The 14510-nt window shown below is 46.0% G+C and overlaps 2 protein-coding genes across 2 annotated transcripts in view; both read left to right on the top strand.

Annotated features, from left to right (window-relative positions):
* Positions 1 to 14510, top strand: part of HOXD3 (homeobox D3) — a gene marked incomplete at its 3' end in the record, with an annotated part of 28968 nt that overhangs the window by 6573 nt on the left and 7885 nt on the right. The gene's annotated exons all lie outside the window — the stretch shown is intronic.
* Positions 5715 to 7164, top strand: HOXD4 (homeobox D4; the record flags this gene model as incomplete). Its single annotated transcript, XM_082285228.1, has 2 exons — positions 5715 to 6123; positions 6528 to 7164. The coding sequence occupies 2 exons, from the start codon at positions 5715 to 5717 to the stop codon at positions 6830 to 6832; spliced, it is 714 nt and encodes a 237-aa protein (XP_082141354.1). The 3' UTR covers positions 6833 to 7164.

Below are 14510 nucleotides of genomic sequence, written 5' to 3'. Positions count from 1 at the left end.
AGCTGAACTTCCACCCATCCCCGCTATTTCGACCCGGTCCCATTTTATAGGACAGATTCAGAGAACCTTTATTTAGCGAATAAAAGTTTAAAGCTGAAGGTTATTTATGGTTCCACAGAGATAAGTCCTGAGTGGCTATTTAGAAGCACGTGATTCCAATAAACTTTGTTTTATGGCTTGAGAGTTGACAAGCCAAAATATAATTCCCACCATAAATTAGTTTAAGAGCATACAAGTGCAGATGCTTTCGTTCCTGGAAGCAGTAATCGGGAAAGTGTTAGCAGGGAACCGTCGGCGGAATGCGACCGTACAGGCACCTCTGCTCCCGGGTCCCCCAGGCCGCGGGGGGAGCGCACAGTAAGTCCGCTACCAGCCTCCCCTCCGCCGCCGCCGCGCCCGGGCTCTCGGGACCCGAGCACCTCCGCGGGAGCGGGGTGGCAGCGCTGCGCCGCCCGGCAACGCGGAACAGCTCTGCTGGGGAATGAGCAGGTACAGCTCAGGTGGCTGCGGCTGCGCCGGGATGGGCCGGCTGGTCTCTGTCAGATTTCTGAATTTAAGGGGATTTCTTAGATGCAGATAAGCAATTAAAAAAAAATAATAGTAAAAAAATTTCTTTTAATAATAAAAAAAAAGAAGATAAAAAGGAAAGGCTCGGTAAGGGAGTGCTTAGTGCCAAAATGTTGATATTAATCCACTCTTCTTGCAGGCTAGTGTTATCTAGAGTAGGCAGAACTTAAAAAAAAAAATTAACAAGAAAGGTCTTGGGAAGCTCAATGCAGTGAACTATTGATACCGAGGCAATTGCTCTGTGTTTAATACAACAACTCTCCAAGATATTGTAGAAAAGCAATAGAGGAGCTGAAAAATCACATACAGAAAAGACCCCCCTCCCCAATATTATTTATTTTTAAATATACGACGCATTTCAGGAGTATTAGACTAACCGTGTGGATTTGTTTCCCTTACGTGATCTTTGAATATATTTAATGAAATATTTGAGGGAAAGTTCAAGTCAAATCTGCCCTTCTATAATGCAAACAAAGACGCATGTGTCGTGGTCACTGATAGGTTGATTAGGTGATCTTAAAAGAGATGTATCTTAGAGTAATCAGATATTTATTCTAATAAAATTGTAGGTCTTTCTGTGCTCGGCACGGATATAATGCTGCATGGCGTATTTTGTGGGTGATGGTTTAGCAAAGGTGATCTGAATGTGACTGGATTCCCACAGAATAACAACAACAACAACAAAAAAAGGCCTTTGTTATTCTTCTTTCCACCAGTAAAAGAAGGAGGTCTGGCTCTTCATCTCTTTAGAAATTATCCGGTATAAAATTTAAACTATGAATATTAAAAGTGAAAGATCACACCCCAGGCACAAGCAAAGCGTGTGTTCATAAAAAACTGCCTGAATGCAACGTGGTCCTCATTTGGAAGGGGCTTCCATCCCACCACTCCGCTGCTTGCAGGATTTACCACCAGCTCCTTTCTGCCTTCATCTATCAAACGTGGTTTGTAACTGTTCTCCAGAAATATCACCCGTATGTGGAATACAACAGTAACAAACGTTTTTATTGCAACAGGTTCGGCAGCATGGAAGAACATCCACAGTAAGTAACCTTTTATTTCTTGTAGAGTTTCCGTTGTTTGAAAATCCTGGTTCTTCCCTTCAGATTGAAAAAAAAAAACCAACAAACCGATGATTCCTGGTGAATATTGCTTCCCTCCCTCCTGCCCCCCCTCCTTCCCTCCCCCCCCCCAAACAAAAAAAAGGACTAAGGACTATGTCAGCATGTGAAGGCTCTTGTGGAGTCCGTTTGTGGTACCATGTCATAATCCTGGCTAGCATTAAAAGCAGATGTGCGGTCTCCTGGGGGTTTATTACAGGGCTGTACAGGTGTCGTCCTGCGCTTAAGCACTCCAATGCAACTAGCAGCGTTTCCATTTTAACTCGGCGGGACTGTACAGCGCCTCCCCGTGCAGAATCCGGACGGATCACGTTGTATCCCAGCACCTCATAACCTTGGCTACTCCCACTCTTTTCTTCAGACGGGATCCCAAGTAGAGCTGTGCCTGCTTTCTGATGTTCCCCTCGTCTGGCACAGACTGGTGGCTGGGTGAACGAGGCGGCAGGAGCTAGGGGCGGGCAGCGCTGGCCAGCCGGGGCAGCCCAGCTACAGCCGGGTTCTGCGGGCGGTAGAGCTGATCCGCTGGTGCTAGAGGTCTGGGGGCAAGGGAAACTCTAACGTGGATTTAAACGCTGTGAAGGCACGGAATGGAATGGGTATCAGAGTTTAGAAGGGCAATCTTTTAGTGTAGGGGTTTTCGCATCCCAGATGGTCCTGCCTGAGCTGCGGCAGGGGGGACCGAGGGGAGGGCAGAAGATCAGTGTGCACCAGGAAATGCTGTTGAACCTTTCTGGCTCCAGTGAGGAGCTAAGTGCATTGGTCCTGGTCCTCCAGGCTGAAACTGGCTTGTCTCTCAAAGAGGGAAGGAAAGCCTGCGACATTTGGAGATGCATTAGGTTGTACATTGCCCTTCCCGCTTCTGCCAGCCCCGCTCTGACCGGGAGCATGTAAAGGAGAGGAGTGTTTGCGTGTGTGTTTGTTTGCGTTTCCCCGCTTCCTCTCCCTGCTTCCTGATAAATAATCTATTTCACTAGATGTGCCAAGCTTCCCCTGATCTTTTTGTCTTGCGTTGCAATATTGGTTTTCGAGTCCTATAAATACGAACTAAAGAATCGCCTCCAGCGCTGCAGTTTTAACTGTGTTCCATAGGTAACTTTCCTCCCCCCATAGCTCAGTCCTGCACTACGTGGACGCCCTTGGCATTTTATTCCAGGGCCGGCCCTAAATGTATGGATTACTTGTTTTCTGCCAACGTACATTTAGCATACTGATTATGAACCAGAATACAAAAAGGCTGATAGATCAAAAGTATTTTGTATGGGCAGTTGAACAGGAGGTGAATATATAACGCTTTTGTTCATCAATAACTCTTTGGCTTTGACCTGTCTGAGCAAGTCGTGCAATAAGGTGAAACGCAGGTCACAGCGTCTAACAAATATGAAAATGTGTAGTATTAAGCAGAACGGGGAGCTGCTGCTTCCCCAGCTCCATCGCTGCTCCCTGGGCAGCCCTCGGCGGGCTTGTCCGCTCCCGGGGGCTGCCCCAAACCATAGCTCTCTTTGGGGGGCGGAGGAGAGTTACCCTGCCAGTTCAGCCGGGTGGTTAAATAACCCCCACGGGGGGGGTATCCCCCTTCCCCTCAGAGAAAGGATGAGAAAGCGGGGAGAGATGCTGAAAATAGCTGGGTGGAGATTTGAAGAATCCGGGGGGAGATTAAGGACATAAAGTCGTTTCCAGTTGCACTTGCTGTGAAGAAGGCACCACCGCAGTGGTAAGAAAACAGACGTTTCAAAATAGCATCTCTCATCTCAGGCAGCTGGGAGTTGGAGCCAGCCAAACTACCCGGTACACATCGCTCGGATAAGCGCAACACCCCCAAATCTGCCCTCCGCAGTGGTTGGATGTATCACACCCGCACCATTATTTGTCCTTATGGTGCCTGTTTTAAATAGTGGAAGGAGAAGAGGTTGACCGCAGGACAGCAGTGAGGAGCTGGGTCAGACACAATTCATGAACTTTTGTACTCCTGTGTGCCGCTGTCGACAAAGTAAAAATAATGAAACTTTGTGATATGTTTGTAAATGATTTCGGCTGACCTCTCGCCCTGCCCTTCACCATAAACGCTACGGCGGGGAAAACCTGGGAGGGTGCGAGGCTGAGGCTCGCAGGCAGATCGCGGGGATAATAGCTAGACCAGCATAATAGGATGAAGGTAAATTTGGAAACTCTCTTTTTCCCGAGAGCAACTAACTCCAGCTTTTAACCTCATCTTTTTCACCAACCGCTGTTTCTGTTGTCGGCTGTTTTACTTCTGTTTCGATTTTTTTTAAATTCTTTTTTTATTTTGGGGGGATTTCTAATTATGGAGAATCTCTTCAGATTCGTGTTAGCCTAAATATTTAAAGACTCCTTCCTAAATTACTTTAAGCATTATTATTCTAAATAGCGCAATTTGATCGACCACGTCCATTTTCCATAGCGAGAACGTAAATGGCAGAGAATTTAAAGAAAGCGGCAGGTCTTTCTGAGAATTTGGTAGGCGAAATTCGTCGCTATGAATTGATGGAGGGTCTTACAGCTCTATTGCAGCAATAATAACAAGCGTGAATCTTTTCCGAAATCCTACCTTCCTGCAAATCTGTATTTCAGAATTGAGTCCCTGCAGAATAGTTTGCATTCCTCAGAAGACAGTAAGAGACTAAGAGAATTGCAAAGACCTGCTATATTGTAGATGAAAACAGAATGTTATTACGTTGTCTATATATACCCTGTAGAACCGAATTTGTGTGATATTCATATAGTCACAGATTCGATTCTAGGGGAATATATGGTCGATGCAAAAACTTCACCTTTCTGCAAATGGTTAGAAGTTAAAATACTGGCGGAATCAAGAGGCATGTGCGTGCTGAACACTCAGAAATTATAAAAGTTTTGCTGCCTCGCTCCTATTCGCTGGGTTTTAGGACGTTTCTTAAAACTTCAGTTGTCGTTCAGACCTAACTCTCAGTGACAATCTGTGAATTTAAACAGTTAAACTCACCAGAAGTTACAAATTTTCTGGGGAAAAAAAAAAAAAAGGTATTATCTACCAATCAGTGCATGAGTATTTTAAAAGATACTCATAAATTAGCTAGATATGCCAGACGTTAGCAAAATTTCCCTGTCAAGGGTCCAGATCGCATCAAAATATTTACGACAGCAGCAAAAGCAGCATTCGCCTCACTGGAATGTATTTACTTGTGCTCCAGGAATGATATTGATGAATGAAGACGGAATTTATCGCATTAAACCCGTGATATTTTTAACCTAATTAAATGACGTCTCCAGTTCAATTGATTGAACTTTAGTGGTTAAAAGTGAACTCCTTCTTGCCATCTGCATGATTTTACATACATACATGTGTAGGTTTATAAATATACGTTGGCGTTTGCATCTGTGCATGCATACGTATGCACACGTATATATTGAGGCTTGAAAGTGAATGAGAAGTTACTGATTGCCTAATTTTATTCAGCAGAACTAAATTCTGGTAACTTTTGGATGACCTCTGCTAGACAAAGACAGGACAGATCTATTGTACATCATATTACCCTCTTCTTTGATGGCTTTTCTTTTCCTCGCCTGCTTATCAGTTTCTTCCCTTTTAACCCCGCTTCAGCTCATCTCTCTGTATATTCCTTTCGATTCTTTTTCTTATTTTATTTAAAGTGAGGTACCAAGCCCCGGTGGCGATCCTGGCTAGTAGATCAGACGGCAGGGCAGCATCCCCCGGGGATGGGGGAAGCCGGCTCAGACAAAAGGCTGTGGGCAGGGCAGCGGCCGCCGCCCCGGGGTACCCCTACACCTCCGGTACCTGGTTTGCGGGTGCGGCCCGCCGGAGAGGGGGGTCACTCGGTTAGAGGGATGTTATTGAGTGGAATCGCTGGAAATGCGGGGAAATGCGGCGGTGGGCGCCCGGCTCCCCATTGGCCGGGCCGGTCACATGCCCGCCTAACTTTATTCAGTTGACAGCAAGTAGGAGGGCTCTATGGCAGGGGAAAAAAAGACAACACGAGAAAAATTAGTATTTTCTACCTTCAGAAATTAATGGCCATGAGTTCGTATATGGTGAACTCTAAGTATGTGGATCCCAAATTTCCTCCTTGTGAGGAATATTTGCAGAATAGCTACTTAGGCGAGCAAGGGGCCGAGTACTACAGTGCCTCGCAGGGCTCTGATTTCCAGCACCAGGGACTCTACCCACGGTCAAACTACAGCGAGCAGCCCTTTAGCTGTAGCAATGCCCAGGGCTCTGCCGGGCAGCCGCGGGGTCACGGACAGGAGCAATCCGGCCCGGCGAGCCACTTCCCCGGCCCAGCAGAGCATTGTCCACCGCCTCCAATGTCCAACTCGCGAGCCTGCAGCCAGCAGCCGGCCCTCAAACCCCCAAACGGCTCCGCAGTTAAGCAGCCAGCAGTAGTTTATCCCTGGATGAAGAAAGTCCATGTTAACTCGGGTAAGGATCCTCTTCTTACTTTGCTCTTCTACCCTGCTTCCGATCGTCCTCAGCGGCGCTCTCCCGAGCCCCCGCCAGGCTCGTGGACGAGCTTTTTAAACCGAGGTGGCCAATTACACTCGCCATAAATTTTTATTGCTGAGGAAATAGGCCGTTGGCCATGCGGGGCTTTGCCGTGCAAGATAAAACTCCATTTTAGGAGCCTTCTAGAGGCTCCCACCCTACCTAGCTGCGTGTGCCCGTAGTGCCTGCCTCAAACGAGGGGGAAAGCAGCCCGGCCATTGTAAGCAACTGGGACGAATCCAGCTCGGCCACATGCTCGCAGCTCATAAGGTTTTCTTTTGTAAAGTCGGACCGGCAAGTCAAGATTAGCTTTGTAAAAGTTCTCCGTATTTTTTTCCCAGTGAATCCCAATTACAACGGAGGGGAACCTAAACGCTCCCGCACAGCTTACACCAGACAGCAAGTCCTAGAACTGGAAAAAGAATTTCATTTTAACAGGTACCTGACCAGGCGCCGCCGTATCGAGATAGCCCACACTTTGTGTCTCTCTGAGCGCCAGATCAAGATCTGGTTTCAGAACAGAAGAATGAAGTGGAAAAAAGATCACAAACTGCCCAACACGAAGGGCAGGTCTTCTTCCTCTGGTTCAAACCCCCATTTACAAACTGGTTCCAAGGACCATCAGACTGACTTGACAACTTTGTAGAAGAGGTGAAATTTTCCATTTCATCCTTCGCTTCTGACCAGTACTGTACATAACTGACACTGCCCAAGCAGAACCTGCATGTAGCAGCTAAGGACACGAGAAACTGTCATCTTTCTTTAAGGTACTGTTGTACAAAGGAGACAAAATGACGCTACTTTGGACTTTATTTTATTTGCCTCTGCTAGCACAACCTAAAAAAGGAAAACAAAAAAAGGGGAAAGAAAGAGAGAGGGAAAACCAACCAAACAAACCATCATGCAGGCAGTGGGAATTGGGAAAATATTAAATGAGACCTTCTGTCCTTAAAAAATAATAAATCATTGAAAATGAAACTGTCCTGTGTTTCAGTTTTGAATTCTAAAGTGAAGATTGGATGCTTTATTATGGGATTTATACTTTTAATTGTCTTTTTATCCCATGCAATTTCGGGAGGATGTATTTTGGGCAAGTTGAGGACAGGAAATTCATAGCATAGTCTTTTATTTGAACATAAAGACTAGTAATTGTGAACTTTTTTTTTTGTACTGCTTTACCTTTCTCGGTGTAATGAAAATACTTGCTCATTTCCATAACGTCACAGAAGGTGTGCATAGAAATTAAGTGAAAACGGGTTATTTTGTGTTCTGGTAATGTTAATGTATTTATTTATTTGTTACATAGAAGAAGACAAAAAGAAAAATAGTCAAACCAAAAACGAGGAAGGGGAGCTGAAATACAGTATTTTTCCTTCCCAGTCTCATGAACACATATGTAATGTTTACTTGTCTTGAACGTACACAACTTTCTTGTCCCCCACCCCGTTTTCTTCTAAATTTCCTTCGTTGTGAATAGGAAAAGCGTCCCTGCTCCTTACCGTGTGCCATCCAGAGCTAACAGGCTTGAAATCTGTTTCCAAAGTCTGCTCTGCTCAGAGCTGTGCTTTAAACCATCGATACCTCATTTTAAAATGGAAAGAAAAAAAAAAAAAAGAAAGAAAAAAGAAAGAGGGGAGACCACAAAAAACAACCCCACAAAAACAAACAGCAGCCCAGACTGAAAAAATAATGTGATATAAACGGAGCCATTCAAAGCTGAAAGCTGAACACATTCTTTCAAACAAATTTTAAAATTCTTTTCTGCTAGAGAGAGAGAGAGATAGTCTATGTGGGTTGCTGCTTTGTTTTGTTTTGGGTTTATTTTGAGTTTTTGTGGCTTTGGTTTGTTTAGTTTTTAGGTTTGGGTGGGTTTTTTAAGGTTGGCTGGATTTTTTTGTGTTGTTTTGTGTTTGTTTGTTTTTTTTTGTTTTTTTTTTTAAGAACAGTGATTGTTTTTAAGCAAACCATGACACATGACTGCAATGGTTGGAAATCTCAGCAAGTTGCTTTCAAGAAACACGAAAGCCTTGGATGGGAGCAGAGCTGATCTAATACCCACGAATTTGTCCCTGACTGCTGGTTGCCAAAGTTTTAGTGCTCTGTAACTACGAAACCAAACCAAACCAGCTCCCTGAGCCACTTACACCTCCGCTCAGGCAGTTTTAAAGCTCAGCCCTTATCTCCTGTACCCTCAGGGCAGCCTAGGAGAGGGACCACATAGTCAAAATTGTAACGAGGTGATCCTTTTATTAAAGAGAAAAGTGGCAAAGAAGGAAACTCATAGCAAACACTGAAGGGAGGTGGAAAGAGCAGGGGGTGAGTTAACGTGCCCTTCTCCAGGCTGGATGCTTCCCACTGAGAACTCACAGCTTTCTGGGCTCGCTCACGAAAACACTGGCCAAAATGGGGTTGAATTAATTCTAAAATAAAAGGCGAGCTTTTCAACAAGAGTGTATTCGGCAACGTAAACTGTGGCCAGCAGTTAATTTCTGTCCTTTTCTCATCCCTTGAAGTCCGCAAAGTGTCTTTAAGACTTGGTCTTTTGTTTTAGAGCCTGGAGAAAACTCTTTGTTCTTCCTTAGGGTTAGCCCAGTTCTCAGACTTGCACATGGCAATACTTGAATATCTCCACGTCGTGATATTAAAGATGGATATTCCCGCATTATTCGCATCATTGTTTCTATGACAAAAAGCACCGAGTTCATACATAGTAAAGACGTCTTTTTTCTGACGCCTTCACGTTGAGAAGCTGAAAAGGTATTTTACTGAAGTTCGGCTAAATTGCAGGAACAGGTTCACCCAGAGGACAAATTTTCTATTCGATTAGTTGTATTTCAGCCGGGAAGAGTGACCTCTAAACCCTTAACCTTTTGGACCCAAACTACCCTTCCCTTTCTCTAGCATGGAGAGCAGCTAGCAGCAGCGCTTGAGGAGGGAATTCCTGAGACAAGTTTTCAAGTTTTGTTACACCACGTTCCTGCAGTAGTGGCCTTTCCTCTCCAGAGCTGCTCAAAGCCATCTTTTTGCTCTTCATACGTATCTATTGAAATAAAGAAGAAAAAAGGATGTGAGGAAGTAAAACTCCTCTAACTACTCTTCTTGAAAATCCTCCTCCTGGAACCCCACTGTTTTCTTAAAGCCTGATAAGTAGGCTGGGAGCAGGGCAAAAGTGCTATTCGGGAGAGAGCTACCAACTTTGGCATCTGTGGTACAGCTCTGGAAAATAATGGCCTTGGATAAGTAAATCCTTGCTTTGTGCTTCTAATCAACCGAGATGGCTCCCGAAGTTAAAGGACCAACTTCTGCTCCCAAATTTCCTTCCCCCGCCCACTGAAGTCAAACAGGCGTGTAGCTGCTAGCAGAATTTGTCTCATTGTCTTTTGAAATGTTAATAACTCCAGGACGAGTGTTGGCTTCAGCAGGCACAGCTCTTACAACCCTGTTTGCAAGTCCCATTTGAGCGAGGCTGGAGCCCTGTAGGTTTACATAGGTGTAATTGCACTGTAAGATCGGAGAATACGCGAAGTGAAGGTAGAGAGTACCAAACAGAAATAGCTTCCAGTGCCAATGCTCTGAATGGTCAGGAATGTCTGTAAAAATGACCAGGAGCACCCACTGGTCGTTATCTCCCGTGCAAAAAGAACCCGAGGTTTATTTTTTAATGGTTTTAACCCTCCTCCAGAGTTATTTGGTGTATGAAGCGAAGCTGATTAATTTTGTTTATCACGGGTGAACGTTGTGCATTGGAGCCTTTGTTAAACGGTCGCATTGTCCAGCACTGCTCTCATCTCTGTTAAAGTGTGATGCTTTTTATAGACTTTGCTGATGTTTTGCTGCCATTGATTAAAGCGTTATTTATACTAACTGTCGCCTGTAGTTTTGATGTAAGCCCTCCACATAGTTTTGAAATAATAAAAGGTGTAGCAAAATAGATTCTGGTTTGTACCTTCAGCAAGCAGTTCTTACAAGGTGGGTCTCTCTTCTGTGAAAATTCTGGTCCCTCCCATCATTACAGTGTTAAAAGACGAGTGACTTTGCATAGCATCCTTCCAAATGTCCCTTTGAACAGGTTTGCTGTTTGCCTCAGCCATAATGGTGTGACTCTGGGCCAAGCTGGAGTCTATATTTACTTTTGGGCTACAGTTAAAAGTGCCTGTCATCCATTTGCTGCTGCTTTGCATTTAACAAGCCCTTCTAGAATGACTCCTGGATTTCTGCATGTGTAGTAGGAGGCAAGGAGCCACACCTGAAGTCACCTCGATGCCCGCACAGATGTGTGTCTTTTAGGTGAGTCCTGGAAAGAATCAATTAAATAAAGAAATGGAAATTTGAAATTGCAGTGCAGAGAGTAGCTTTTCCTGAGCAGTAACCCTCACTTTGACAGTGGATACAAAAGAAAGACTACAAGAAAACACAACTTGGAGACTTTAAACTTTCCCATGCACCTATGGCAAGCATTTTTTTTTTTCTTCCCAGCGTAAGCACGTCAGACAATAACAGATACAACTAGCCACGAGAAGTCGATTGCACTATTTTTGTCATAAGTACTTGTCAGTGAGGGCTTGTCCTCTCCTGGAGCGTGGTCAAGGCACGAGTCCAAAAATACAGTCTCTGGCTCAGCCCGGGCAGGGAGCAGGGTGCGCAGCAGAAAGCATGTGCCCTTACTGCCCAAGTGCGCCGAGGGGAGCCTGAGGTTGCCTTTCTAAGCACACACTCGCTAAGTTTAAATATTGAGGCATATATTGTGATTATACTTTCTCTCTCTGCTGTTTAATGGCTCCTCCTGTTACTCTCGATACATCAATACAGTTCTGTATATTATATCACCACTAGTCGTTAAGGTAAGAATGAAGAGGAAAGGCAGAGTCAATAGCAAACCCCACTTACTGTACAGTACAGTAAATAGGGACCTCTCGGTGCAGAGCCACACCGCTTCCAACGGCCATGTTTGTTAGCCCTTTTCCCTGATTCTTTTTTTCCTTTTTTTTTTTTCCTCATTTTCCCTCAAGCCTAGAGACCAAAATAATCTTGCTAGGAACAGTCATAACAGGCAGAATTTCAAAGTGCAAGGAAGATGATAAGAATAGATTTCTACAAGTCCTGACCACGTGATTTGCGAAATAATTAATTCAGCACGTCCCTTAAGAAACACGGAGTCGTCATTAATCTGCCAAGCAAAGGACTCTATCAGACTTGAAAACTGAAGAGATCCCAAGAATATAATATACAAAGGGTGCAGTCCCTCTCCCTGCACACCTAGCTCTTTGGTAGCTGCTGAAAAAGAGACGCCCGGTACGTAAATATTTTTTACTTTTATTCCTCCTTATTTAAGCCTTAATGAACTCAGCTGTCAAACACTTGACAAATAGGGCACGCTGCTTCCTGATTTCCAGCGCGGCAGCGGCCGGGAACCGGACCGGGCGCAAGCGATGACCTTTGCTTCCCAGGGAGCGGGGGAAAGAGGATGAGCGCGGAGCGCCGCGGAGCGCCGCGGAGCAGGGAGGCTGATCGCCAGACCGCGTCCCGGAGTGGCGGCTCCGGCCGTGGCTGCCTGCGCGGGGAGGCGCGGAGCGAAGCGGAGGAAACAATGCGGCTGTCAGGGCAGCCGCTGCCCGGTCCCACCGGCGGGGGAAGGCCCTCAGCTTTTCTCAAGCGGGGTCGTAAATTTTGCCGTGCGTCTTTGACAGCGGGCCCGGAGCCAGCGCCGGGCGCGCATTTCCCCCGCCGCCCGCACAAAGGCCGGCTCCGGCCCCGCTGCCCCGGCCGCCCTGCCCGCTCCTGCCCCGGCCGCCCGAGCAGCGCCGCCCGGCGCGGGGCTGCGGGGGAGTCCGGCCGCATCCAGCCCCCGGAGTGGGCATGCCGGCTTGCAAGTCCCCGATCAATAGCCCGGACTAGGGAAAAAATAGCGTTTGTGTTTTTATACAAAGCCACTCTCTATAAACTCCATAGAATACGGACGAGACTGAGATTTCTCTGTGAAATCCCAGTCAGATGGAAATACCTTCTGCAAACAGGATATTCTTTATTATCCCTTGCTGGAGTAATTTCTAAAAACCCTAGATTGTAGCTTTTTATTGCTTCCGTTTCGTTGGCAGGGCAGAGACAAAGTTTCCTATGTTATGAATTATACATTCAAACAATAACACATTAATTCAATTATTCAAAGATGACAAATGTTTATGTGCTGTGGTAGTGACTAAGGAACAGATTTGCTACTTCACAAGAACTCCTACATTTTTATCAATGAAGTTTTATATTATCTTACTGGGCCGGGAAAGAAACTAAACTCCACCAAGACACGCAGTAAAATGGACCTGAACATAAATCGCAACCCTTTCATAAGAGCGTTTATTCTCGCATATAGCCCGGGCTATTTTATCAGTTTGACAATTGCCGGAGTTGTTGTTATAAATCATCATAAGTAATTCCTGAAAGGGTGCGAGGCTGCTGGGGGGCGGGCGGAGACTGTAAATCTTTCTGTTTTATTGCTGTATGAACATATGCTCCGATTGAAGAAGTCTTAGATCCTTTACTGGAGACAAATTCGCGCAAAGCTGGAGTCCCACCAGCCAAAGGATTAACATTTCCTTAATACTTTTTCAGTCCCCTTTAAAATATCTTAATTCTGGCAGTGGTGGTGAAGGTGCTCCTTTCTTTCAGCCGTCCTCCATTTTCACGTTAAATTTGCTTGGTTTTCTGGTGGTTTTGTTGCTGTGTTTGTTTGTTTGTGTGGTTTGGTTTTTTTTGGGTTTTTTTTGGTTTTTTTTTTTAAAGCACTAGACTCTGAAAAGACACCGAAGGGCTGTGAGGCTTTCTCCGGGGGTTCCGAACTGCCCTCCAAAAAGGCATTTTCTTCTGAATCCTCTTCGTGTTCTTTGCTGGTGTCCAGCTTTTTCCCTCGCACTTTTGTGTAGGAAGCTAAAGACCTCTCCGTCATCCAAAACGCCTAAACAGCGGCCAGAATTATGTTCGGCTTTGTGTGCATGTACACAAGTATGCAGAACACGCTGTGCGTGTAGGGGTTGCTGTATGTACACACAGACACGCGAGCGCGGGGGGCTCGGCAAAACTACCCAGACACCAAAATATATGGCTGACTGAAAAGGATATAAAGAACCATTACCTCTTACTTGAGGGGAGATTTAAGTGCATCATTTCGAAGAAATATAGGATTATAAATCCGAAGCCGTACACAATAATTTACATTGAACTTACGTTTCCATCACTGGACTCCAATCTTTTTATAACTGGTTTGCAAAGTCAGGAAAAGCAATGTAATTTAGATAAATGTTACAATGCACTTACGGTTAGTATTGTAAGGTAATACGTTACTGTCACATCCCCATGCTTTGGATGGTAATGAAATCATAGCAGATGTTAGATTAGGTGTGGTGTATTTATAGCTACAGATATGTTACAAAAAAAATCAAACAGAGAAGCTAACATATATATTTGTTTCCTTTTGCCTAACTGGTATTGTTGGGGAGCTTTGTGGGCACACATGACAGATATACACAGGGTTTGCTCCATGTCTCTTCATACACACAGAGCAGGGAGGCAGGCTCAGGGCAGACACACACACGCACAAATGTCAGAGGGTTTTTTTCCCAGCGCTTGTTTAGCCTCCAGACAGGGGTAATCCCCGCTGCCCCGCATCTTCCCGGTCCAGAGAAGGAGAAAGCAAAAAGTCGCGCAAGCCAGTGGGCCCCAGCGCCTGTCCGCCAGAGCAGCGTTGCTGCGGAGCTGCCCCCGGCACATGCTCCCGGCCGCAGCCGGTTCCAAATACCTCTTCTGTCTCCGCTGGGAATTTCTGCGCGCTGGGATCATCCCGCGGAATTCACCTTTTTCCTCTGCTCCGCCAGCCCCACGGGGCGCGTAAGTGCGGGGGCCGCGGCGGCGGAGCGGCGCGGGAAGAGAGCGGGCTGGGCAGCGCGGTCGGGCGCGCAGGGGCGCGGGGGCCGCCCGCCCCACGGGGCCCGGCGCGGCAGCCCCGCTGCGCGGGGGCGCGGGGAGCGCGCCAGCCTCGGCCCCGGCGCGCTGCTCTGCGATCACGTGGGCAAATATGCCTGTATTTTAAGGCAGTGCCTATATTTCTGATTATAAAGGGATTTCTCCTGCTCGCCCCCAAAATTCATCAATGGCCGCACGATTTAAAACCAAAACAAAACAGGAGCCGGCCAATTGCTGTCGTTGGTTCCAGGAGGCTGATGGCTAAAGGGTTGTGTGTTGATTTTTTTTTTTTAAAGCCCAACAAATTCCGATTTCCACTCGCTCTCTTTTATTGGTAGTTGAGCCTGAGCCTGTTTTCGTTCTATCGGGAATTC

The sequence above is a fragment of the Coloeus monedula genome, assembly GCF_965178545.1.
Source record: "Coloeus monedula genome assembly, chromosome: 7".
Taxonomy (NCBI): Eukaryota; Metazoa; Chordata; class Aves; order Passeriformes; family Corvidae; genus Coloeus; species Coloeus monedula.
This window is presented reverse-complemented; position numbering and strand designations above follow the sequence as displayed.